Raw genomic sequence first — 27,930 nt, forward strand, 5'->3', positions numbered from 1 at the left:
AGTCCTGTGAAAAGAAAATGACAATCCAATATCACACAGGAACAGACACATAATTTTCAACAAAATGCCACCAAACTAAATGCAATAATGTACAAAAGAAAGGAGTATATACTTATGATATGTTAAGGAATTGAAAGTTAAATATTCAAAAATCAATCAATGGAAGAATTACAAATCAGAAGAATAAAGAGTCATCTGGATGGATAAAGAAAAATTATTTGTAAATAGTTCAGTATTCTTTCTTGATTAAAAAAATGCTCAGTAGAGTTGGAATCAAAGAGCATTTCTTCACCTTATTAGTGGCACCTACAGAAGGCCCATAGCTGATATATTTATGCTACAAACTTGAATGCTTTCTCTCTAACACCCAGAAACAGACAGGGGTGTTAGCAGCCAGAACCCATCCAAATAGGAAAGGAAAAATTAAAAATGCCTTCCTTGCAGATGAAATCACTTTGCATGTATAAAACCTTAAGAAATCAAATTGAGAAGTATTAAAACTCACAGCCAAGTTCAGTTGGATTGCAGGGTGACTGCTCAGTATGTAGAAATGAGTTTATTTCTCTTTGGGAGCATCGGCATTTCCAAAAGGAACTGAAGAAAATCATTTTGCTTGCAGCAACATCAGAAAAAAGATCGAGAAGCGGTTTTGAAACTTACAAATAAATTTAACAAAATGTGAAAAACTTAGACTTTTGAATGTATAAAACGTTGTTGGAATAAATTAAAAGACACTTAAATGAATACAGAGATAGCCCATGTTCATGGACTGGAAGATGTGATGCTGTGTAGGTACCAGCATCCCTCAGGTTGATCTACATGGTGGATTAATTTTCCTTCAAAACAGAAATTTTGGTCTTGAACTTCATATGAGAATGAAAAAGACATTGAATAGATAAACCAAGGATGGAAACAAAGTGGGAAGCCACCCATTGCCCATTAATTAAAAACACAATGTGTCATGACCATTAACAGTAGAGAACTGAATAGAATTGGAGTTCCAGAATTAAACCCTTACATGACTGATTAGTTTTTCAAACACTAGTGCCAGAGTAACTCAGTGGTGTAAATAATAGTCTTTTCTACAGATGGTTCTAGAACCACTGGGTATCCACCACAAAAGAATGAATCTGAATTGCTTTCATGCACCATATACAAACTTAGCTGAAGAGGAATCAGTGACCAAAATATAAAAACCCAAACTACTTTGTCCCAGAGGAAACATAGAATCACAATATCTTCGTGACATTAGAATAGATAGTACTTTTATTGGTCCAATCTCAAAAGCATAAGGGACAAAAGAAGAATTAAAAACAACATAAAACAAAATGAGAATTCACTAAAATTAAAAGCTTTTGTGTGGCAAATGAAACCATCAAGAAGGCATAAAGACAACCTACAGAGAGGGAGGGATGTTTGACAACTGTTTATCTTGAAAGGGTTTCATCTATCATATATAAAGAACTTTCATAATTCAATAATAGGAAGATAAAACTGCTAGCTCCAAAGTGGGCGTAGAAACTGAACACACATTTGTTGTTGGTTTTTTTTTTTTTGGCTCCTTTGGGGGCCTGACACCCAGCTCCCAAATAAATCATACATGGAGGCTTATTCTTAATTATGAATGCCTGGCTTTAGCTTGGCTTTTTTCTTGCCAACTTTCCTTATCTTAAATTATCCCATCTACCTTTTGCCTCTGGGCTTATCCCATTCTCTTACTTCTGTAAATCTTATTCTGTTGCTTGCTGGGTGGCTGGCCCCTGAGGTCCTCCTCCTTCTCTGGCTACTTCTATCTCCTTTCCAGATTTCTTCCCCTATATATTCTCTCTGCCTGCTGGCCCTGCCTGTCCTTTCTCCTGCCTTGCTATTGGTCAGTTCTTTTTTAGACCATCAGGTGTTTTAGACAGGCACAGTAACACAGCTTCTCAAAGTTAAACAAATGCAACATAAACAAAAGTAACACACCTTAAATATTCTACTACACACATTTCTCCCAAGAAGCTATGCTAACTACCACTGAACACATAAAAAGATTCTCAGTATCCTTAGCCAAGAGAGAAATGCAAATGTAATCCACAAGAAACTGATCACTCATGTTGGTTAGTGTGACGCAGGTATCACTGTGGACAGAAAGATTGGAAGAGCCAGAGGATAAAGGAGTTTCTAGGAGCTACATCTATAAAGTCTCACCAACATGAGCTGAACAAGGATAACAGCAATATGTGGGCTAACATGGATGAAGGAAAGCCTATGAGGCCTCAACCCTACACAAAGAACTACAAGCATCTAAGGAATGCTGAGATTGAGAGAAATGGTCTTCTCCAGGGAAGAGCACACCAATTGGTTATCCAGTACCAAATGGTCAACCCTGAAAATGTACATACAAGTAACATTATAGAGACTCAGATTGAACAGGGTGTATTTGTGTATTTACGATGTATGTGTGTGTGTGTGTGTGTGTGTGTGTGTGTGTGTGTGTGTGTGTGTCTATGTGTCTGTGTATATATGTTTGTAACAACATTGGAGAAAGAACCCATGAATTCAAAAAGGAGCAAGGAAAGGTGTATGATAGGGTTTGGAGGGAGGAAAGCAAAGCAGGGAGATGTTATAATTCTATTATAATCTCAAAAAATAAAAGAAATAATTTTAAAAACAAAGAAGAGAAAGGTGGTGAAAGCGCCGTAGGGATGCAGATGTGCATAGAGCACAGCTGGTGGGGATGTGGGTGACGTGTCCCACTTTGGACAGCAGTTTGATTCTTCCTCAGAAGTTAAACACAGCATTATTGCGAGCCAGCAATTCCATTTGTAAATGCATACTTAAGAGAAATAAACAGACACGTCTCGAGAAGAGCTGGCAAAGCCATGTCGGTAGCAGCGATATTCACATTAGCCCAACACTGCAGGCAACCCGTATGTCCATCAGAGGGTGAAGGGACAACTGGGATGCTGTGTGTGCATGCAGCAGAGCACTCCTCAGGCTTAGGAGGGAAGGCATTCTTGGTACAGCACAAACCCCTGAACATCATGCCAGGACAAAGAAGAAGTCATGAAAGATCAGGTGTCATCCTACTTACATGAGACGATGATGTTAGACAAGTCTATAGAGTAGAAAGTGTATTTGATGTGTGTGTGTGTGGGGTGTGTGTGTGTGTGTAGGTACCACACAGTTGGTGACAGCTAATGAGTTTCTTTTTATACTTAAAATTGCTGTAAAGCTAGAATTGGTGATGGGCACTCAACTCAGAATTATACTACATGTGAATTACATCTCAGGATTTAAAAAAAAAAAATAAGTGGAAAAATAATAAAAGCCTAGAAGGAAAAAACATGAATCTGACCACCTCCTCCATACCCAGCACTAATGTTTTTCTGTATTTTCTTACTTGGTGACTGTGACTGCATAGGGAGATATCCCATTTTTCTTGCTTTTGGTTTTGTTTGGATTTTCTGTTATCACATATATTAATTGATTTGTGTGTATTCCCTCAGGTGTGTATGGGTGCGTGGGTGTGTGCCAAGGCTGGTGTGTGGAGGTGAGAACAACTTGCAGGAATCTCTTCTGTCTTCCCACCATGTGGGTCCTGGGGATCAGATTCAGGTCATCTGAGTTGGTGGCAAACATTTTTATCCGCTGAGCCATCCAGGCAGCCTTGGTTTTGATTTTTGAGATGGGATTGCCCTCTGTATGCCAGGTTGGCTTAGAGTTCATGGTGTGGCCCCTTCTGGCACCGACCTCAGCCTCCCCAGTGCTAAGAGGACAAGTGAGCCACCACACCTGGGTTGGCGTTTCCCTTTTTTAGAGAAAGCTGTATGGCACACATGCTGGCCTTTGCTGCCTGCCTTTTCAGTTCACCTGGGAGGGCCTGGGAGCCTCTCAATTCGATGTTGTGTGTTTATCTATTTTCCTGTTGAGCATCACACATGGGTGGCTTCTGGTTCATCACTAATTTTATGAGTTCTGTTCACCTGTGTAATTATTCCTCATCTTTATGTACACACTAGAACTCTTTCCTTAGGTAAGTGTCTTGGAAACTGTTGATTTTCTAAGGTAGATTATCATAACCTGGGTGACCTAAAGCAAGAAATTCATTGTCTTTCATGGTTCTGGGAGGGGAAAGTCTGCAGCCAAGGTGCCTACAGAGTGGCTCCTTTTGGGTGGCAGTGGGAGCCTCCTCCTCATTCTCCTGGCTTCCTAAGGTTGTTCTCAATCCTTAGCTTTTCTCAGCTTGCCCATCTATCACTCAGGTTTCCCCCACCCCATTGATGTGTATGTGATCCTATAATATATATTTTGCTTCATAATGGATTCTGAAACAAAATGGATTTGCTTGTTCTTGTGCTGTAGGCTTCATACCATTTTCATCCAGCCTACTACACAGGATGATTTCCCCAGTTTAATTTGTTGCTTTTATGTTTCAGTTACAAATACAGGAAAGAGCCTTGGAGAACTGTCACTGTGTAGTATCCGTTCACTAGGATTACTTTTTCGTAAAATATACTTATTAGGATTTACGACTTTCAATCAAATGAGAGGGTTACTTACATTGTTAAAATTGCATTTATAGCATATCTCTTTTTACCTGTCCCCAGGCTCATTTCTAGCAGGTAGATTTAATCTGAATCTAAAGGGAAGATACATGTATGTACACACACACACACACACACACACACACACACACACAATGAGACAGGCGCTCATATACTGAAGACTAGCTTGGAACTCATTTTGTAGTCAAAGATAACATTGAATTCCTGATCCTCCTGCCTCCACTTCCTGAGTGTTAGGGTTGCATACATGCTTGGTTTATGTGGTGCTGAGGATGAAACCCTAGTCTAAATATATGCTAGGCAAACATTCTACTGAGTTATGCCTAAGAGGAATATGTTCAGATATCTGACTGTCTGTATAAGCAGAACATATTCCCCTTGATAGGTTTATTTAGTACCTACTAAGCATTAGGCCCCAGTGTCAGCCTTTCTTGTGGTGGGCTGTTTTCATAAAGAAAGGAAATGAGAAGGCTCCTCATGTGTATTTGGTGGGCTATTTTGATTGAACATAAAAGGGGTACTAATTGTTTGTATTAAAAAGCAGAGTTAACTAGAGACTGTGTGTTCCAACTCCAGTGAACCACCCTTATCATCATCTACCCGCTGTGGGTGTGGGTTCGTATGGGTGTCTTGGGTCCTGGAAACTTCTTGTTGCTTGCACCCTGAGGTAATGGCCCATTCGGAGTGATGCAATGTCCTGGCATATCTCATCTCTCACTGGATGGAGACTCTGAGAAATGGTTTATTTCTAAGTGGACATGGATAGTACCTAGTTTTAGACCAACAATTTGTACCTGATATCGTCTATTTCCTTGTGTAGATCTCTTCATGTGCTTGTGTGTAATGCGGGGACTTTTGCTCTACCCTGGAGCCTCACAAAAGATGGCCTGGAGACGACCTTCCAGGTGAACCACCTGGGACACTTCTACCTTGTCCAACTCCTGCAGGATGTTTTGTGTCGCTCAGCCCCTGCCCGTGTCATCGTGGTCTCTTCTGAGTCCCACAGGTGGGTTTGAATTTAATTTGACATTTTTCCACTTGTCCCTCTGTTTACACCCTCTGAAATTCTCTCCAAGTCTCCAACTGAAAATAGTTTTGATCTGAGGCTGGAGAGAGGGCCTCAGTTCCTAGCCCCCAGGTCAGGTGACTCATAGCCACCTGTGACTCCAGCTACAGAGGATTCAACACCCTCTTCTAGTCTCTGTAGACAACATTAGCTACACACATACACACACACACACACACACACACACACACACACACATACACACATACACAGTAAATCTCAAAAATACTAATTTTGAGTAGACTCACTATGAGAAACATGAGTGTGCACAACCTGGCTTCATTAGTTTTTCTAGATCTTTCTAGATGTGTGATCATGGGGAATTGTTAGGGGGGGGGACTGTCTAGAGTAATATAGAGTGATTTTACAATTATACCTTAGGCTCCCCATTGATTTCACTCAGAGATGGAATAATAATTGATTAAATCTGAATGGCATGACCTTTATTGATTTGTAATTCAACAACTTCAAAGTCTCACCGAGAGGAAAGCACAGTTATTCTAGCAGGGGAAACAATGCAGTTAAAGGCTGCGAGATGAAATCCAATTGTTTTATAATGAGAAATTAGGGAATTCAATGCAGACATTAGCAGTGTAATTGCAGAAAGGGAAGGACTGTAGTTAGCGTGTATTGGAAATCTGGCCATGCCTCTTTCGGTTAGAATTTCAATTTACACATCAGATGGCGTTTCTTTCTGATTGTCATTAGACTATTCAATCGACGAAAAAGACATCTGAAAACATCGTGGTGTTTTCAACATATTTGTGCTGGAGTTGGATAAACAACTAACTGTTTCTAAAAGAAGTGCCGAGAAAAGACAAAGGGTTTTCTGAGCTGTCGAGGCAAGATTTACAGCTTGTTAGGGAGAATTCTCTTCCCAATGTTCCTGGTGTTGGGGACTATTGGGGGGGGGGGAGGGGACTCGGGCTTTGCCTCCTTAGCAAAGTGGCTAAGAATAAATAAATAAATAATAATGTGCCAAAATCTGTTTTCTGTTTTCTTCCTCTTCTTCTCCACCTTAAGTCCTGAAATGTTTTGGTGATCCCGGATGCAGCTTATTTTTTTTTTTTTTTTTTTTTTTTGTTTTTTCGAGACAGGGTTTCTCTGTGTAGCTTTGCGCCTTTCCTGGAGCTCACTTGGTAGCCCAGGCTGGCCTCGAACTCACAGAGATCCGCCTGCCTCTGCCTCCCAAGTGCTGGGATTAAAGGCGTGCGCCACCACGCCCGGCTTATTTTTTTTTTTAATCATACTTCCATAAAATGTAACCCATGGGACTTTGAAGAGCGAGACCAGCCAAGGGTTAGCTTGAACCCTTTATCACTCCCAAACACAGGGGCTTATGGTGTAAGTGACACACTGCAGACAGATTTACTCTTGCCAGTTTAAATTTATGATGGCTGCAATGAAAGGGAACTGTGGGTAATAATCCTCCCCTGTTCAAGAAGACTCAGAACATCTAGTAATTAGGTAGTAACAAAATCTGGCTAGGCTTATCTTTGCAAATCACACCAGGTTTGTGAAAGAAGGGGAGTGGCCCCGCAAAGCAGCGAGGGAGGCTGCCGTGGGGGCAGGCAGGAGAGAAAGCTGTAGAAATAAATCTGCCAGCCCCAATCGCTTACCAGATGTGGAGGGCACCACGGGATATGTTTAAATGAGCTGGTATTTAATGGGAGATGGTGTGGAGGTGTCAGCTGCTCACTCCTTCGGTAAAGCTCTGTCTCGGATGCTGTTTCCTGGGACGCCTTTGTTCTCACTGTAACCACAGGGTAATGCCTGCTTACTTGGGAGATCCAAGTCCTCATTTCATTTTAAAGATGAGTTTGGAAGGAAAGACCTTGGCTGCCTGAATGAGATCCATTGTCATTTCTAGCAAGGCCTAACTGATGGGTGGAAGGCCTGCGTCCGTGTGCCGACTGGCTCCTCTTGTCCACTTTCTTCTTATTAACATTCTTACAACATATTAATTCCTACAAGCTGAACTGTTTATTACTCTTGCGCTGCATTCCTGAGCTCCAGAGAGCAAGCGTGGGTGCCAGGCACGCAGACGGTGCTGGCTCACTACTGAAGGACCCAGAGCCGGAACCAAACTGTAAAATGCAAGTGTTGATATCTAATTACCTCCATAAACCTTGGCGGAATCTCTTCGTTGGAGTCAAGACCCCCTGTTAGGGGAAAAATAAAGTCTTATGTTTGCAGAAAATATTATACTGGATGCCCTCGGGCGAATTATTTATTAACCACTCTCTATCTTCACTGTGTTTTACTTACTTAGCTGGAGTCTGAGCGCGTGGATTGAGTTCCTGCCTGTCTCAAATATATCATAATGAAATGGGAAGTTGGATTCCTCACTGTGAGAATTTTTCAGATAACAATTAAAATAGAATGAAAGAAGCAGAGTGCTAGCCGCGCAGCTCTAGACAGCCTCGGCAGTAGGAAGGAGCAGACAGACACGTAGTCGGAGACACAGTCACACACATGCAGTCACACATACAACCCCACACAGCCAGCTCCAGAGTCCCGCACTTAGTCACCCCCACAATCTCACATGTGTAGCATCTCATACACATAATCATACACATACAGTCACACAAACAACCACATACAATCACACATAGTCACGCAGACAATCATACCCCAACACAGCCTCACCTATGTAGACTCTCAGACACATAAACACACATAAAAATGCACACAACCAGAAAAAAACCACAGAAACCACAAAGTTACATAACCACACCCACAGTCTCACGTAGTCACACAACCACACATACTCTCATACACAGAATCACATGCATGTAGTATGCACGCAACCACAGGAAACCATATATAGTCACAAACAGACATCCCAGTCACACATAATCATATACAATCATAGACACATATACCCCATCAGAAATGTACAGTCATACATCACAAACACAGAGCCACACACGTACAGTTACACACACACAGAATTTCCCTGGCAAGTTCATTTCTACCACTTGAACACAATAACTGTTTTCCATGTGAGTCTATTCTCATTATTTTATTTTTGGAATTAAACATTGTTTCAGCTTTAACAGAGACATATGTAAAGAAAGAGAAGACAGGGTCATGGGGCCAGTCAGTGTCTGGAGAGTGGATGTTAGCCAGCCTCTCTGTGGATCACAGGGACACTTCTCAGACCTTCATTGGCTTTGCCAGACTTTCAACTTGAAGACAGAGCAGGCAGCCTCGAAGAGCTCAGACCAATGGGTCTGAGCAGCCAGACCAATGGGTCTGAGCAGCCAGACCAATGGGTCGCATTGCCAGATCCTCACTCACTTCTCTGTGGATGGACCAGAACTGTGCCCACCCTTCCCACTTCTGTAGGAACTGACGGCATAAATTAGTGAGACCTTCAGGAGTCTGGGGTCCACACGGCCTGGAGTTCATCCTCAGAACTAAAGAAACAATAGATAATATAGATAAGTTTAATCTGCCCAGTGTTCCCCAGTCATGAAGTCAGGGGCTCATCCTAGCACCAGGAGACACTACCTGTAAATGTGTAACCAAGAACTTTGAGAGAGTGACCTTCTTGGTCAATGTTACCTTTCAAGTGAGACTTGGAACCAGATTTTTTTGACATAAGCTCTGAATTCTAACCTCATGGCCAGCCTTCAGTTGTAAAATCCTGGATTAGGTTTCCATTTTAATCCTGACCCTGCTCACCAAGAATTCCCAGCCTAGCATTTGAACCAGGTAGACAAATGACTGGCAGTTGGTGTTAATGCCAGAGGGCCAGTAGATAGGTAGGACCCAAAGGTGGCTTTGCTAGCTTTGCTACTGATCTTGGAGGGACAATGTTGTCACCAAACACTGGGAGTAATGTCACAGAGTTGATCCTGCGGAGTGGATACTGAGTTATCATGGAACCATCTGTTTCAATCTCTTTGCTGGACTTTTTCAATCTATCTGTCTTACCACCAAGAAATCATTGTGGCATCAAGCTGGGAGAGCTTCCTGGAAGAAGTGTCCCTAGGCTGGGGAGATTTTCTAGGAGCAAGAAGAAGAAAAAGCACTGAGGAGATCACTGAAGGGTGCCATATTTATTCCATATCTTTCAGGTATTTGTGTGTGCTCAATACCCTTTTCTTCTCTCAATAGTAGCATTTCCAGCTCATGTCTCAGACTTCGGATCTCTGGGTTTGTAACTCAGTAGCCCCTTCTGTGACCACCCTTCTTTAACACCTCATTGCTATATTGAAATCAAGTTGAAAAATAATATCATTTTCCCTGAACAGACATATATATTTTTTTAGTTCCCTATGATGGTGTAAGTCTACTGTAAAGAAAGCATAAACTGGAATCAAAATAGCTTGTGATCCAACATTGAACTACTTGGGCAGGACTATGGGAAAGATAATCAAATGTATGTGTCTGCATAAATCACCCTCACAAAGGCCATCAACAGGTAGGCTCCATGGCAGATTCCAGTGCCACCAATATTGAATCAAACCTCACACTCCTGAACTCCAGGACATCCAAGAGTGCATTCATTCCTCTTTGGCAGAGTTGTTACATGGGATGGAAGGTTCAGTAGATGTTAAAACTATGCACGTATATGACACACAAGCTGAAGACTCTGAGAATTCCACTCAGCCTTTATATCTGTATGAGTGTCCATGGGGCCGTCATCATGGAGCTTGATTCTTGTCCTCCTTGCAGGGCACCTGCTTACTCTTTCCCCCACTGGTAGTCAGTCATTCCTTCTATCAGAACAAGGACCGTGAAACTTTCACATCTCTTGCTATGTTCTTTTGCCTTGGACAGTTAAGCTGCAAGTCTGGGGTCTTCCAGCTTCAGAACATGGAGACAGGAAACCGACAGTTAGCTGCAAGGTGTCACTGTCTTTCCCTTGGTGAGGTTAGCTTTGCTGATTTCTGAGTGGCAACAGTCAGCATCTGAAGTGAATGTCACTGAGTCCTGGGAGAGGGGTATTTAATGCATTCTGTTAACATGACTGTCACCATTGTGGTGGTTTGAGTGAGAAATGTTCTCTATTGTCTGGGACATTTGAATACTTGGACTCCAGGTGGTGGCAGTGTTTGGGTAGGTTTCCAAGGTGTGACCTTGCTAAAGTAAGTGTGTCCCTGGGAGTGAGCTCTAAGAGTTTAAGAAAGAGCACCATTTTGAGTGTGTTCTTTCAGCTCCATGCTTGTGGTTCAAGATGTGTGCCCATGGCTTCCTGCTCCTGCTGCCATGCCTTTGCGCTGCCATCATGGGCTCTCACTATCTGGAACTGTAAAGCCAGTAAACTCTTTCTTCTGTAAGTTGCCCTGGCCATGGTGTTTTATCACAATAACAAAAAGGAACTGACACAGCCACCCTGTGATGTTTTTCTTAGTTTTGACACATCCTGAACTGTTCCTTCCAAGGAGCAAGGTTTGTTCTTGATGATCCTTTGCCATTAGTACTTTGTTTTCCATAGTCATTTTTTTTTTTTTGCAACGTTCTTATCTTGTTCCCTTACTATGTGTGCTGGCTAGTTTTTATGTCAACATGACACAAGCTTGAGTCATCAGAGAAGAGGGAGCCTCAGCCTCCATAAGAGCAGCCTGTAGGGCATTTTCATAACTAGTAATTGATGTAGGAATGCCTCATCCATTGTGGTTGGGGCCATCTCTGGGCTAATGGTCCTGGGTTCCATAAGAAAGCAGGCTGAGCAAGCCATATGGAGCAAGAGTGAGCATCACTCCTTCATGGATTCTGTATCAGCTCCTACCTCCAGTTTCTCACCCTGTTTGAGTTCCTGTCCTGGCTTCTTTGATGATAATCAGTGATGTTGAAGCATAAGCCAAATAAACCCTTTCTTTCCCAACTTCCTTTTGGTCATGCTGTTTCATCACAGCACTAGTAACCCTAAGCAGAACAGAAATTGATAACAGAAGTGGGGTATTGCTGTAACAGACCTGACCATGTTGTTATGGGGAGGATTGTGGAAGGACTTTGAAAACTTGGGCAAGAAAAGCCATTGAAGTATTCAATTCTTGGTGAGTTGTTCTGTGGGAACTTAGAAGAAAAGAGTGTTGAGAGAAAGGCAGTTGGTAGAAGCCTTGCTTATGAAGTTTTAGAGGGAAGCTTGAGAGTTACTTAAAGACCATTGGGGCCAGGGCATATTTTCTATTTTGAATTGAGATTCTGTAGTTTTGATCAGCTAGAGCTGAAAAGTCAACTGTGATTAAGAAGAGACCAACATGGATGAACTAGAACCTTTGCTTTACTGGGACTGTTGATGCTTGTCAGCTGAAGCTGAGGAATTGACACTGATTAAGAAGAGACCAGCATCACTGAGGTGAAATCTGGGAAGTGTTTCCACTGAGTCAGCACACAGAAGCTGTGTTCCAGATGTGGCCAAGGTAACTCCTGTTGGCAGCTGAACTTGGTAGTGTAAGAGTCACCTAGGTGTTACTGGTTTTGAAGCCATGAAGAGGTCGTGGAGAGCGGCTGAGGCTTGGCACTGTGAAAATCCAGGAGAGGCCATTGTTGAAGATGAAGTCTCAGTAGCAGTTGAAGGCCCAGGACTAAGGGGGCCATGCAAAGAAGTCAAGACTTGGCACTATGAAGAGAGCTCAGGAGAGAATATTGGTGAAAGTGCAGCCCAGTTGCAACAGAAGACCCCAGCATTTTGGAGATACCAGTACCATGGGATGACTACCAGGAACAGCAGCCAGAACCTAGAAGACAAGCTGTGTGTGTTACAGAGGGTGGAGCCAAAGAAGTGACCCAAGTCACTCAGAGGAGCCCAGAAGATCATGAGTGAATCCCAGATATTGGACATTGAGTTATTTACATGGTTGGAGCTTGGTTTTGCTTTGTTCAGATTGTGACTGTGCCCTGGTTCTTCCCTCCTGAAATAAGGAATTATTTAACTTATTTTTGATTTTATGGAAGCCCACAGTTGAAAGACTGAGTTTTTAAAGATATTTTGAATGTTTGAAAAGACTGAATTTTAAAGTGTTTGAACTTATAAAAACTGTGAGACTTTTAGAGTTATTTATGAATTTTAATGTGAGATCTTGGGGATGAAAGAGAAAGGAAAGGTTATGACTTAACAGTGATGTGCTTGTGTGTCAAGCTGACAAGGAGTCAATTGTGTTAGATAGTTTTATGTCAACTTGACATAAGCTAAAGTCATCTGATGGGAGGGAGAGAAAATGCCTCCATAAGATCAGGCTTTGGCAGACCTTAGAACATTTTGTTAATTAGTGATTGATGAGCAAGGGCCCAGTCCACTTTGGTGCCATCCCTGGTCTGTGGTCCTGGGTTTTATAAGAAAGCAGGCTGAGCAATCCTTATAGAGCAAGCTAGCAAGCATCACTCCTCCATGGCCTCTCCATCAGCTCCTGCCTCTAGGTTTATGCCCTGCTTGAGATCCTATTCTGACTTCTTTTGATGAGGAACAGCAATGTGGAAGTGTAAGCCAAATAAACCCTTTCCTCCCCAAGTTGTTTTTGGTCATAGTGTTTCATCACAGCAGTAGTAAGCCTAAGCAGGATACTATACAATGCCCAAAGTTGACATAATGAAGCCAAGTATGGAGAGTCCTTAAACAAATAGGATATTGTCTAGAACATTCTTTTAGGTTTTTAAGGCAATCACTTCCTTTTTTGACAAAGAGGCAGGTATAAAGGAAGCAAACAGCTGGTGTTTAATGCCTCTGCCAGACTCTATTATAAAATATCAACTAGTTACTTTGATTTGTGTGTGCCCATGCCATGGGCATACTTAAAAACAGTAGACTGGGCCAGAACTCGTTTTTGGCTTTGTTTATTTATTTTTTAAATGTAAAAGACTTTTGATGGCACCTCACCAAGGTTACAACCCTTTTATGATCATTAATTTTTAATCTGGAAAAGAGTCTTGGAGGCAGGACGGCTTATCTGTATTAACTGAATGCTCAAATGAAAATACACAAGACTCATGCATTTGGCTAAAATAACCCAGGGAAACTCTGCCAAAGGTTAGGAATGTGATACTGCTTTCCTAATGCAGCTACCTTTTATCTAAGGCTTGTTTCCATTTAATTATCCTTGAACTTGTGGTTGAAGATCTGGAGGCACAGAGAGAGAGAGGGAGAGAGAGAGAGAGAGAGAGAGAGAGAGAGAGAGAGAGAGAGAGAGAGAGAGAGAGAGAGAGAGAGAGAGAGAGAGAGAATTTTTCTTTTTGAGATTGGGAACTCAGTGTAGTCTTGAACTCACTATAGCCCAGGCTAGCCCCAAGCTCAGAATGATTCTCCTGCCTGCCTGAACTTTCTGAATGTTGTAATTAAGGCTTGTTTGAGGCACAGGGGACCTTGGCTTTATTTGGTCTACTGCACTGCTGGGTATAGACTTAAGCTTCCTCTTTGGATCAAATACTTGGTAGTGTGTTAAGCCTCCATCTTTGGTTTTTAAGGGTCATGGTGGTGAGATATGCTAGATGAAATCTCCACAGTTTGTTCAGATTTCAAATCAAAATCCAAAGCTCTGTGAGAAGCGGTGTCTGCTGTGTTCTACGCCATGCTTTCTATTTTTCAGATTTACAGATATTAATGATTCCTCAGGGAAACTTGACCTCAGCCGCCTGTCTCCATCACAGAGTGACTACTGGGCCATGCTGGCTTATAACAGATCCAAGCTCTGTAATCTCCTCTTCTCCAATGAGCTGCACCGTCGCCTCTCCCCACGAGGGGTCACGTCGAATGCAGTGCACCCTGGAAACATGATGTTCTCATCCATCCATCGAAACTCATGGGTGTACACGCTGCTGTTCACCTTGGCCAGGCCATTCACCAAGTCCATGGTAAGTGGATGGCTGCTGGTACCTCCCAGGTGCCTTCAGTCAGCTTCACAAAAGGGCCTACAAACCCAGTCCTTGGCGTCTACTTGTGGTCTCATTGTAGTCTGTTGTCATGGGGCTGGTATGGAGTAACAGCACCATTGGCAAAGGCTCCCTACCATGTCAGTATCACCCTTAGATTGGGTCTATTGCTCTACCAGAGTCTTGGAGGCTTGGATAAGGATGTTGGTTTTCGGTATTGGGTAGAAAACACCTGAAAATCTTGAAGGTTTGGGGTGAGGAGCACAACAATCATCTATTTCCTCTCAATGTGATTTCTGTTTTGATTCACAAACTTTAAAGTATACTTTGTGGAAAATGGCACTTGATGTATGTGCTTTGTGATAGTGGGAAATGTGGATTAGGAAGCATTAGGAGGTGAAGCTCTTTTGAGTTCAGTGGATTTTGTATCGGATGTTCTAGATGCTTCTTATAATGGAGGTCTGGGGGTAGCTCTTTCCTGGAGAAGGCTTTGTGGCCAGAATGTGGTTATCCTTTGTATCCCTGAAGACAAATCTTTTGGGCAAATCACACTGCTGTGGTTAGAATTGGAGTGCTCACAAAGCTGAATATGAAGATTTTACATTTTTGTCAAATGGTTGTTTATCAATGGTGTGTAAAAACCTCTTCCGTGAATTCATTAACCCTAAGTGACTTGAATGAAAAAGGTGTGTATTACATAGCACATTTGCTCAGGTGCTTTTCCAAGCCTCAGGCTTTAAGAAATGTGTTTCTTTTAGGGCCAGGGAGATGACTTAAGTGGGATAAGCACCTTCTGCATAAGTCTTAAGAACTGAATTCAGATCCCCAGTAGACAGGTGAAAGCTGGGAATGGATTTGTACATTTGTAACCCCCAGTACAGTGAGAAAGCCTGTTTCTAAATAAATAAATACATAAATAAATAAATAATAAATAAATACAGTAGAGGCTGTCAAAAGAAGAACCCAACATCTATCTCGGACTTATACACATGCACACATGGATGTGTGCACCACACATGCATGTTCCTCACATGCACGCATGGGATAAATAGTAAAAATATTTTCTTGTGAATTGATATATCCATGGTGCAGCTACTGATGCTGTCTTTAAATGATAGAAATTATTCTCTCTCTCACACACACACTTGGACTTTGGATTAGACCAGCTATCCTGGTGGTGGCAAGGGAGGTTAGTGGTTGCCTAGCACAGTAGACCAACCGCTCTCCTTAGCATTCCTCCGATCGAGACCCATTGTATTCTCTGGGCATCAGGACAACTTAGGGAAGTTGCATCAAGCACCTGCCTCCTGCATCCCAAAGAGATGTCCTGAGCACTGACAAGAATGAGCATCATACCTCAAATCACGGGCATAGGATTTATCTAGTGGTCACCATCTATCCATTGGCCACTTGTGGCCATTGAGACCTTCACATGGGCAGTACAACTGAGGACATTCTGAATTTTGTTTGATTTCAGTTTAAATAGCCACATGTGTCTTGTGGTGGCCAGATTATGTACAGTGTGCTGTGTATATAACCTCATGTTTCCATGATCTCAAGTTATTCTTTGTTCTGTAAGCAATACCTGTGTCTAGAAAGTTCTTCTTTATACCTCAATTGTGGGTAATAGATGTCACAAGGGTTATGAGGCTAAAAATTATAATAAATCAGATAATTCTATATTCTGTGACTATTATAATTTTAGTCTGAAAAAGAGGGAGTCTGGTGGCGGGTACAGGGGAGGTTTATGGCTCTGCTCCTCTCTCAAACAGTCCAGGAGTAAGATAACTGGCAAGACAGGAAGACTGCACAGGAGAACCTGGGGTGGTGGCCTCACACCTACCGATCTGGTCACTAGGAGGTCACAGTTGCTGGGACTTTCCATTCTCTTATCAAGTGATTAGGAAACAGCACCTTTGATAGCTCATAAGTGCACTTTAGCTGTTACTGTTGACTCCTTTTCTTTGTGTGTGTATAGTCATTTTTGAAACAGGATCTCACTATGTAGCCCTGGCTGGCTTGGTATGTATTATGTCCCTAAACTGGCCTCAAACTAATGGAAGTCCTTCTGCCTCCCCCTTCTGAGTGCCGGATTTATAAGCTTAGGTGTAGAGATTAGTAAGATCGTGGAACATGTAGCCACATTTAGGTTTTCTGTAATAAAAGTAACCTGTCTAGATGGCTGGTGGTACTTTAGCATTGAGTTCCCCATTGCTGAGTTCCTAAGGAGGGAGGATGGAGCTTAGGAAGAGGGAGGAGAGAAGAGGAAGCTGAGGAGGAGGGAGGTTGGGAAGAGGGGGGAGGAAGCTTGGGAGGAGGGAGGATGGATGCAGCATTTGCTGGTCACACTCATCAGTCTCTGCTCCACTGCAATCATTCAGGACTCTGCAGCGAGAAAAGGACGAAGCAGCAGGACTGGGGATGGGTCATGTCCCCAATGGGACAGATCTGGCTGACCACAAGGTCACTCTCTCGGGCTGTCTTCCTCACATACCTCTTGTTGCCTCCATTTCGATAAGGTGCTTGTTGCTTGTACAACGGATGCACTTCTGCCATTTTCAAGGAGCTGTGTATTGACACACAGGCCGTGTGTATCAAAGCTCCCATCCCACGTACAGGGTGGATTCCTAAATGACAGCCAAGCAGCTTGGTGCCAAGGTGACTCCCTGGGAAGAGACAGCTAGGGCTCCATTTATGCTTCAAAATCCTTTCTCCATTTTGCCTTAACGAAAGCATTTTTCCCTGTGACATAGGCCTAGCTTGAGTATACTCTCCGCTGTACAAGGCCCAGGGAAGAAAAAATATCACCCTGCCCGGCGCTCTGAAGCCCAGCCTCCCCTTCTCCGCTGCAGCTAGCTCCCATAAGCATTAAACAGCAGTGTTTTAATATCAACGTCCCTTCTTTATTTGCTGTGACTCGCTGTGACTATGGTGATTTTAGTTACCGTAATTAGGTCACCCTTCATGGAGTCAGGCTATTTTAAGTGGCTCTTTAAGGACTATTGTTGCAGATCAGTAATTTTACAATTGGATGCTCTTGTGCAACTTTATTAAATGTAATATGTCTTTTAAATGTTGCCCTTTTACAGTTATACGTTTCTAATTGTTGCTGTAAATGCATTATCACTTTGAAATTAATTAATTTTTGCATTTGGGCCTCCTGCAGTATAATAATCACTAATGAGAAACTCACAGGGACAAAGTCTCAGCACAGCGCCCCCTACTGGCAAAGCCACATTTCTGCCACCCTCTTCCTATTGAGGGCCGCAGGTCAGATGTCCTAGGGCTTTTGGAAAAGAGGTCCTTATTCCTCTTTCAATTTATGATAAAATAAAAAGAATAGATAAAATGGAAATATGCTGTTTTAAATGTTGTTTAAGCCAATATTTTTTCCAGTAGCAGTCCCTGAAATGTCTTAAAGGAAACCAAAGTTTGCTGAGAATGTTTGTGTGATGAAGTCACATCATGTGGGCACTTCATGTCAAATTCTCTGTTTTTAAGTAGTGTTTTATGTGTGTGTGTGTGTGTGTGTGTGTTAGCATGTACTGTACGTTAGCATACATAAAATAGTTATATGTGCATGTTAATTCATGGCATCATAATTCAGACAACCTGACCTGTGCTGTTATCTAATGGCATAAGAGATTTTCTAGGGTGGTTTTGGCTATTGGTGTGTGCTATCTTGTGTGAGGGCTTTGCAGTCCTCACTGACTTAATCCCAGTTATCGGGCACCTTGGCGGCTCCCACCTGACATCACAATGTCAGCATCAACATGTTCATTTTTTCCCACACGACCCTTCTGCAGGGTCAGAATGACCTCTGTCTGACCCAAGACAAGCACAGAGAGCTTACCCAGCCGGTTGAAGAAAATGCCAGTCTAGCCCCCAGAACCTCCGCCAACTCCTCCGTGCTCCATTTCCTTGGTCAAACACATTATGGTGCCTCTGCCATGTGTGTTTGATTGTGTTGTTACGTTTCCTCTTTAAAACATTTGACAGCACCTCTTTGACCCCCTTCCTTCTTTTTTTTTTTCCACATAAGTTTTAAACTCTGGTAAACAACATTCTCGCCAGAGGTTCCAGGGCCAAGCAGGCCCTCTGTGGACCAGCATGTAAATTTCAAGTTGAGCACAGTCACGTGCCTCTAAGGGTGTTTGAAGCAACCAAATATTTGTGTTGGCAGGTAACAGTAGGAAAGAATATCATGTGTTAGGGTAACAAGAGCTTAGCAGATGTTTTAGGGAACTGTGTTTTCAAATCAGTTCACATTTTTAAAAAAAAATGGCTTGAGTTTGTCGATCTTCTGGAAGGATTGGGTTTCTCTTCCTGTGGCCATGAAAAGGCAGCCATTGTAGCGAGTCTTAACAGATGTGTGGCTATCCTGCTAATGGATGGGCCTGCAACACCAGGTCCTGTTGTAGAGTTATAAATTATAAGCAGAGAAAGCACAACCTAGCATTCTTCTAACCTTCTACAGAGCCAAGCTGGGTAACTCTGCCCTTGAATAACCCAGGGCCCAGTGATTTATAGTTGTGCAATTTTAAAACATAATGAAGGGCATAATAAATGTTGATTTGTTCTTTAAGTTAGTATTTTAGCAAAATACTTCTCTCCCTTTACCACCTTCAAAGACCTGGAGCTGGCTACTCTGGAGGTGTTTTCAAGGACCCTCTTTATGTTTGCCTCTTTATTGGTATATTGGCATGTCCCGTACAAGGAGGGAGGGGACTATCAGGGCTTCTCAGTTTTCTTTTTCTTTTTTTTCTGTCGAGAAAAGAAAATACATTCTGCAATGTGGCAATCTCACTCTATTCCTTGATAATCTCAATATTGTGGGCCTCCCAAGCACTGGGGGAATTCTCTGATTTCTGTGCTCTCACAGGCCCAGGTATGGTAGGAAAGTGGACTTTTAGGACCCCTGTGGCCAGGCCACAGGTGCGCTTTCCTGCCTTGGCTCCTACAGTGGCTCAGCTCCCTTCTTCCCTACGGAGGCCATCTTCCTGCAGCCTCAGGCAGCCTTCTTACCTCCAGGTGATCCTTGGCCTAGGATTTATTAGTCAGCTTTCCATTCTGTCCAGCGCTTGAAAGTTTATGGGATTTGCTTAGTCCCGAGGTCAGTGCATATGGCAGATTTCAAAAGAAGAAAGAATTCGGAATCCTTAGGCTTGTTTTAAAACTTAGTTGCCCTCCTCCTCTCCAGTCATCCTGTAATAAGTCAACCTGCCTTAGGTCAATTTTCTGTATCATTTCAGTGAGCTCTAAATTCATACCGAAAGATAGTTGGAAAAAGATCTGGGGTTCTATTTAACTTTTTCACATATTCTGAAACCCCGAGGCAGCCGGAGGTACGTTTGACTACGAAGTGGGGGCAAACGCCCTGGCTTTGTTTTCGTGATTACAGAGTCACTGAGGCAGAGCCAACCACTGCATCCTGTACAAAGCTGGGAAGGCAGGGTGGAGTGGTGGCCCTGCTCTCTGCCCTCTCCCCTTCCTCATCAAGAAGAGGATCCTGACTCAGAACCAGGCTGTGAACCTTCTTTCCCTGTGCCCACTGTCTAAAAAGTAAGTTGGTTTTCCCTATTCCAGGTTGATAGGAGATTAGTCAAGCACAGAGCTGACTTTGCTGGGACTTGACAGTAGGAAGCAAGCTTTGATGACAAAATGAAAGAATCGGCCACCCAGTTGCTCAAACTGTCTACTTACAGCGGGACCACGGGCGTGCACGAGAATTCAGCAGAGCACCTGGGTTGTCTGTTCCACGTGAGCAGTCCCAGTGCCAGTCACACCATGTGTCCTTTGCTTCTTCTGAACTTTTCATCTTTGAATATGTCACCCCCTGTATGCTACCAGTCCACTCACCCTAGGTCACACCCTGGAAGCATTTGGGATCTCGCAGATTAGAACAAGGTTCTTGTCGTGTGATGTCATAAGGAAACATGACGGGAAGAAGAAGGAGTCGCTCAAAAGCACAGGATGGGGGCTGAGTGAATGGTGAAGGGCCGGGCATTTCTCCTTCCCAACCTTCCCACAGCTGTTAACCTCAAAAGAAAGTCCCTATACATTATCATTTAGTATTCAAAAGTGGTGGTTTTGTCTTTCTTTGCACCATTGTATCTCTGGCCATACAGTCAAGAATGTTGCATGTTTCTAGATGGAAGTCAGGAATGCACCTGGTGCCTCCAGTCTCTCTTGGGTGGGGAGGGATTGCAGTTCAGAGTGTGTAAACAAAGAAATGGTGAGGCCAGGTCTCACAGCCACGTAGTATACAGTGGAGCTGGGGCCAGAGCCAAAGGCCCCTAGGCACCTGGCTACAAGCCCCAACAATGGATTCCCTCAGAGAAGTAAGTGTATTTGGGAGGAACGTATTTAAGTTGAGAGCTAGAGAGCTGCGAAACAGTTAGAGAATATTCCAGAGTAAGGCAGCTCTCAGATCAAATACCAGCTCCCCTCCATCCTAACTCATGAGCAAGTTTCTTATCTTAAGATTCCCATTAAATACCAGGTCATATGCCTACCTCATGGACTGTGTTGAAACGATAGACAGCATACATATGCAGCCTTTACATACTAGCTATTTGATAAATATCACATGGTATTATTATTGCCTTGTAGTGTGAATTTGACATTCATTTAATGTTGGCTGGATATAGATTCTCATTGTATTAGCTACACTCCACCTCACTATGAATAAATGCCTTACACTAGATGGAAGGATGTATTTGGCTCATGGTTCAAAGGATCTCAGTCCATCTTTTGAACAACTACTCGTCTCAAATATTTTACATTAGTATGGGTTTTTGTATATTGATAAAAATTTAAGGTTATTTTTGTTAGAATATACTATACCTATGTTTCTACTCTTGTTCAAGGTATTGTACCTATGCAGCTCATTTAACAACGTAATGTAAATTTCTAGTCCTTGAAAGTTATTTTTATAAACTATTTAGGATAATAAAGAAATACAGGTTAGTAGTTAGTCACCTATTACAATCAAACTTACGTTAGGTATATTTTCAAGGTCAGAGATATATTTCTAGATAGATAGGCCATCTTCAAACACTTCAAAGACCTACAGAATATGGCATTAAAAATGTGTTATTAACATGGGGCTTTTCATGACAAAGAGACATGTCTGCTTCTGGCAGCACCAATTTACTCCGGAGAAGATGATGGGCATCAAAGAAACACCATATGGAGTTTGTTTCCAATGTGCCAAAACTAGCCATTTGGGCAAGAAACTGTACTTGTCTTGACTGCTGACAGTATGCTGTACAAGCTGGACAAGCAGGACACAAAGGAAAAAGACTGTTGAATTTTGCCAAGATAAGGTGGGACAGTTCTTCAAAATTTTTTGCTTCATAGAACAGTTTGCCAGATATTCTAGGCCTATAGGCCAAAGACTGGATGCCCCAACATTGCAGAGGAACCTTGGGTGACTGTCCAAGCAGCCAGATGTCTGTCATTTCTATAGGTTTGGAAGTGGCTTGCACTACACTTCCTATTTATTCAGGTACTATTATATCCTTCTGGGGTCTTTGATAGAGTTGAAGACTAGTTATAGTTGTAGTTTTCCTTAGTTATGATAGAGGCATTGAGCTTGCAACTTGTCAAGATAGATTAAATAATGGGGTATTTTCTCCAAATATAAATGGACTAGACATTGTGAATGTGATTCTTCCCTGATAATTGTTCTTATTGTATATAGTTTTACTATGTTAGAGTTAAAACCTTTCCTTTTTCTTTAGACAAAAAGGGGAGAATGTTGTGGAATAATCTTTTTGTACACTGTGAATATGTGTCACTTTGATTGGTTTAATAAAATGCTAAATGGCCAATAATTAGGCAGGATTTTCAGGGCAGAGAGAATTCTGGGAAGAAGAAAGGAGTCTCTAGCCAGACATGGAAGAAGCAGGAAAGTAGTCCATACAGAGTAAAGGTAATAAAGTAAATTAATAGAAATGGGTTAATTTAAATTATAAGAGCTAGTTTAAAAAGCCTAAGCTATTGATGGAGCTTTCATAATTAATGAGAAGTCTCCATGTGGTTATTTGGGAGCTGGCTGGCAGGACAGAGAAATTCTCCTACAGTTAACAGCTAAAGATCTATTCTCACCAGTTCCATGTATGTGATAGTTGGACATGTTACTGGTATTTGAAGGTGTTCCCTTCATGGAAGTTGGGGTTCCATCTTATTTCTTAGTTTCATTATAATAGAATTTCAGAATAGACTCAAATGGAAGCTTGAAGACAATTTTATTAGCATTTTAAAGAAAAACTCCCAGGGCAGGGCATCTGTAAATCAGAGCAGCTACCCTGAAGAGGACAATGGAGAGGAGGCAGACAGCCACATGGTGGGGAGCAATGGGGTGCTTCAGAGAATGACCAAAGCCCAACATGTTAGGGAAGGCATCCTTGGGAAGAGATTAAAGAGAGGGAAATGGAAAGCTGCTCTTCACTGAGTAATTCAGAGAAACAGGCTGACTTCCAACCAGCATGGCTGAGCACTTCTAAGAGACTGTGCAGGAGTAGAAATCCTGGAAGAAAAAGTATATTATCTTATTAAATGGCTACTTATTCTACCTGTATCTTTTGCAAGTTTTAAGATGAGTCTACCTTCCTAGAGGTAGTTCCTTGGCCTGGTGATTGATGCCTACCAGGAGTGTTATATCTCCACACAAGCCAAGGACTCCATTCTCCTGACCAGAAGCTTTCTGTTAGTGTGTCTTCGCCGTTCTTGTAGCATTCAATAACTTCCTCACCACACTGTCCAGTGTTTACCTGAGAGCCTGGCCACATTGGCCAGCATTGACCCCTCCGCTCTCTGCTTCTGTGGGCTCATTTCCCTTCCATTGACAGACAGAAGTGAGGTCCTTTAGTGGTTATCCTTCGTGCTTGGCTTGTTCCACAAACCACATCTCTTCCAATTGCATCTTGTTGGGTCTTGACCAGGTGTTCCTGCTCCTAATGTGAATGCTGTGCCCGTCATAGGTGTTCTTCTCCCCAGAAACATTGAGCTGATGAACTCCTTGTATACAAATCTGAAAAACTAGACCTGCATCACCAAAGCTAGAGGGGAGGTGGGCTTGTGTGTGTGTGTGTGTGTGTGTGTGTGTGTGTGTGTGTGTGTGTGTGTGTATTTTATTTGTTTGAGGCAGGATTTCCGGTAGCTCAGGCTGGCTTTGAACTTCTGATCCTTCTGCTTCCGCCTCTTGAGTACTGGGATTTCAAGCAAGCAACACCATAGCAGGTTTATGCAGTGCTGAGGGTAGAACCTAGGCCTTGAGGCATGCATGGCAAGCACTCTACCAACTGGGCTACCCTCCCTGTTCTACTCTGTGCATTTGATTGAACCCTTTTTTCCCCTTTTCTCTAAAAAAATTGTATGTTGAACTTTATTATATATATGAAAAAAAAAACCCGAGATTAATCAGACACAAAGTTAAATAGCCACTCAGAATGGAATTGGATTTTAACCTTTGACTAGTTTATTTTGTTTTTCTGAGGCAAAGTCTCACTGTGTGGTTCTGACTGGCCTGAAGTTCCCTGTGTAGACCAGGCTGGCCTTTAATTCACAGAAATCTGCCTACCTCTGCCTCCCTAGTGTTGGGATTAAAGATGACACAGGCGCCCCCAGCATCTTTAACTTTGAGGTAAGGTCTCATAGCCAATGCAGGCTTCAAGTACCTATGTAGTAGCTAAGGATGGCCTGGCATTTCTTTCCTGTCGCCACCTCCAGCATACTGGGGTTAAGAGTCTCAGGTCAACTTCAAGCCCCCTTTTGGGGGCTGCCTGCTTGGCCCCCACTGACAACACACCTCAGCTTAGAGCAGAAATTGTCCCCTTTTGTTAAAAGCGGAGGTGGCTTTGCAAGACTACCAGTTCTACAGGCTTTCTTTTCTTTTCTTTCTTTCTTTTTTTTTTCCTTTGCGTTATAGCGTTTCAAGTCTAACTCAGCCTTTGTTCCTGAATGAGCACCCGAGAGGAGAAAAGTTACCATCTGCCCTTAATGTGTGTGACAAATTACTTAATGAACATTTAACCAAGATTTGAAAGCCACCAGCTTTATCTCTCTCTTCTTTTCTCCTGTGGACCCACTGGCATTCGGGTAGCTCCGCCTCCCTCTACCTCGTGCTAGCCCTCCCTTGCTTCTCTATTCAAGTGAGGGCCGCCTTTGATCCTCCTCCTTTCAGCTTCCTTTTCTCCAATTTCATACTTCTTTCCAGTAATTTTTGGCCTCAGTGCAGTTTAGATGCTGGAGGCCAGCATGATTAAACAAATGCCCAGAGTTTGTGTTGCCCCATGATTTTCTGGAATGTTCCTTCCACGAACACTGATTTCTGTATAACTTGCTAGACACCTTGATTTCTCCCCTCCCCTCCACCATGATGTGATGTTTTTCTAACAAAAATAAAAGAGACTCAAACTCTAGTCCAAGTTTGTTTTTAGAACAACTGTGTGTGCCTTCTCTTGCAGTAAGAAAGGAATGTTTTACAAGAGCCAGCTAAGGGCTTACCGCTTTACATCTGTTCTCATCTAATGGGAGTTTAGAGTTTTCTCTACATGCATAGTCTCCAACCTCAAAGTAGAGCTAAAAGCGTTCCAGTGAACTGAGTAGTGAGTCAGGTCTGGCATGCAGAACTATTTAGATACACCATGCAGCAGGGCAAGGGGAGAGCGAGTGATACAAAGGGACCAGTGTCCCCTAGCGGGGCAGATACACAGCCCTCTCCAAGCCAACCAGTCTGTCAACCTATTCCTTTTCTGCATTGTCAGAAGTGAGTTGCTGTGTCCAGCCATGGTCTAGGAGAGCGCATGTCACAGAGAAGTGGGTGCTGGAGTGTGTGTGTGGGTGGGGGGGGGTTATCTTGCAACTTGCCCGCCACTCTATGGGTTGTGTTGAGTGTGTTTTGGTTGTCCCTGTTAACGTGCTACTGTGGCAGGGGCACTCACAGGCTCCGACACAGAGCTCCTTGTCTGAAGCCATGGCTCTTGTTGCCTGTGGTTCCGTCTTGCCTTCCTCTGCTGCTGATCATGTCCTTCCTGTCTTCTGCTCCTGCCACTTCCTGGAACGCCAGAGGTGTCCTATGTACCCGGTTCCTTTCCTGTGTATGTTTACACATTCTGCTTTGTGGTGGGAGATGAGATTTAGTTCTTTAATAAGAAACATAATGAAGAAGATGGAAGAATGGGGATGTCATGTGTCCCAAAGTCCATATATCACATTGCTCTAGCAGACAGGTTAACAGAAGGCCTCTTTTCTCTCTCTAAAGAAACTCATGTTGCTGACATCGGATAGGATTTTCAAAAATTGGCCAGAAGCTTAACATCTTCTAGTAAAAGTAGGTAAACCTGGCCAATCACTCCTAAGCCTGTGAGGAATACCCCTCTACTTCCTGAGGTGTTCTCCCTCTCTGGGATCAGGTATTGCTCCTCTGGGCCACTGCACTCTTTAACAAAGGATGAAATAAAGAAGAACATCTTTTTTGTCTTTACTTTCTTTTTTCAGAAAAGATACAGTAATTTTGAATATTATAGTTTTTTTTCTTTCATTAGCTACACCTACCTGTTACATTGCCTAATAAAATATCCTATTTAGTCATCTCGGAATCATCTAGAAATAGCAATTTCTGCCCAGAAGAGGCTTTCTGATTCTCTGTGCATCTCCTGGAGGATTAATACCACTATCAACATTTGCTAATTGAGTTTCCTATGATGGGTTTCTTTAATCATTTACATTTTGAGAAAAAAATGAGAGAGAGAGAGAAAGTAAAATATTCTTTAAGAAGTCCAAGTAATCCTGGAGAATATATGGTGTTTGTTCAGCTGGGGAATCTTATTTATTTGAAGAACAGAGAGAAACCTCTTCTGAGTGATCAGAAAAGGAGAAGAATAAACAGTGTCCAAGTAACCTGAGCCACAAAGTTCCTTGTTTCAGAGAAAAGTTATAAAAAGTATATTTGCTAGATCCAAAAAAAATACCGTACATCAACTGCTGAGGCCGGCATGATGTTTTCTTAGTATTCTCATTCTTTAAAGGAAAAAAAAGGCCATAAAATCTGGGAACTCAAAAATTTTGGGGTATTTTAATATTCTTAGGCAGGTGAACACAGAGAGTCTGTTTTTTCCTCTTCTGAGTTTGGCATTGTTTCCTGGCTTCCATGTGGGCCGTGTGTCATTGATCCCTCGGTTGAGTCTCTGCAGCATAAAAGACTGACCTAATGAAATTAGCATGGTTGACATCTCAACCATGGGTGAAATCTCAACCTTAGCCCAAGCAGATTTCCAAAAGGAAGGGTTTGAGAAGATGTTCAGAAGAAAGTAACTACCACATCCTTCGGGGGGATCTAGTTCTTCAGCATACATGAGGGAGAGCAACAGTTTCTTCCATTCTGCCCTTCTGATCCAAGCCTTAGGAAGAAGCTGGCCAGTTGCTGCTGCCTGAAAAGGATATGCCCTTCATCCTGGGCACCCTGATTCTGCAGCATTCGTGCATTTTGCCTGGGTGTGTCTCATCTTTCCTTCCATTGCCAGGGCAGGATGAGGTTCCCTTGCGTTCATCTTTGGCCTCAGGGTGATGGGAGACCTTTTAGATCTGAAGCCAAAACAAAACCTTATAAGCTGAACTCACCTCGTCCAAGTCCACTTGGCCACTGTTGTTTTCCCATGTGTAATTTCATTGGTTATACAGTTGGTATTAGACTGTAGAGGTTCCTCCCTCAGAATTCTGGCTGGTAAGTAGTTCTGAAAGACAATACAACACCTTACATTTACTAGGACTGGCTTTGTAAGCAGTACCTTCTGTGAATCAGCCTATTTGCTTCCCAAGATTCCAAGGCAGGTGGAGTGGGTGGAGTGTGCTTACCTCAGTTTGGTTGAAGTTGGAAGACAGTGTGATAGAGCAGAAAGGCTATGCATGGACCTTGAACCTGTAGCAGGATCCCGGGTCTGAATGAACCCCAGCAGTCCCTTCCCAGGAGGTCTCCTCTGTGCTGTAAAACAGAGAGGACAGTCCAGCATCTGGAAGTTGTTAGAGGTAAAGGCAAAGTTCAAACCTGTGGCACCTGGTGCAACTTGGGAATTATTCATTTGCTTCAGATCTTGCCAGCCACTGTGGCCTTTCCTGATTGTCAAGGTCACAGAAAACAGCTCTTGCTGTTTATCTTGTTTATCTATTGCACGAGAGAGTGGAAGCTCTGCAGGTGCCAAGCACCCTTTGGTCTCTAATTGCAAGGAAACTCTAGGAGGAACGGCCTCAAACCTTCCATTTGATAATGAAGTTTTAACAGGATGTGCTTTAGAAGCTCTTGTCCCTCTGCCCATTTGCAAGCCAGTTTTTAGAGTATTAACTTTGTGTTTTTAAGGCTTCTCACATCTTACCTGCCCTGCTTTCTGTTCGATTTTTTTCAGTTGCTTTAGATCCCTTTTGGAAGGAGGTCCAGTTTAAATTACTAAAGTGACTTAGGTTGAAGTATAGGCATACCTCCTAGAATCAATC

At 42.7% G+C, this 27,930-nt stretch overlaps 1 protein-coding gene and 1 long non-coding RNA gene across 2 annotated transcripts in view; one reads left to right on the top strand and one right to left on the bottom strand.

Annotated features, from left to right (window-relative positions):
- Positions 1–27,930, top strand: part of Wwox (WW domain containing oxidoreductase) — a 943,002-nt gene that overhangs the window by 275,532 nt on the left and 639,540 nt on the right. Inside the window, exons 7-8 of the mRNA XM_042277748.2 lie at positions 5,371–5,556; positions 14,154–14,418. Of these exons, the coding sequence (XP_042133682.1) occupies positions 5,371–5,556; positions 14,154–14,418 (451 nt within the window). The remainder of the gene's footprint in view (positions 1–5,370; positions 5,557–14,153; positions 14,419–27,930) is intronic.
- Positions 22,672–27,493, bottom strand: LOC121829432 (uncharacterized). Its single transcript, XR_006072238.2, has 3 exons — positions 27,298–27,493; positions 27,064–27,176; positions 22,672–22,969 (listed from the first exon to the last, which is right to left on the bottom strand). It is a non-coding gene; the product is annotated as an uncharacterized LOC121829432 (long non-coding RNA).

Source organism: Peromyscus maniculatus, chromosome 5 (genome assembly GCF_049852395.1).
Source record: "Peromyscus maniculatus bairdii isolate BWxNUB_F1_BW_parent chromosome 5, HU_Pman_BW_mat_3.1, whole genome shotgun sequence".
Lineage (NCBI taxonomy): Eukaryota > Metazoa > Chordata > Mammalia > Rodentia > Cricetidae > Peromyscus > Peromyscus maniculatus.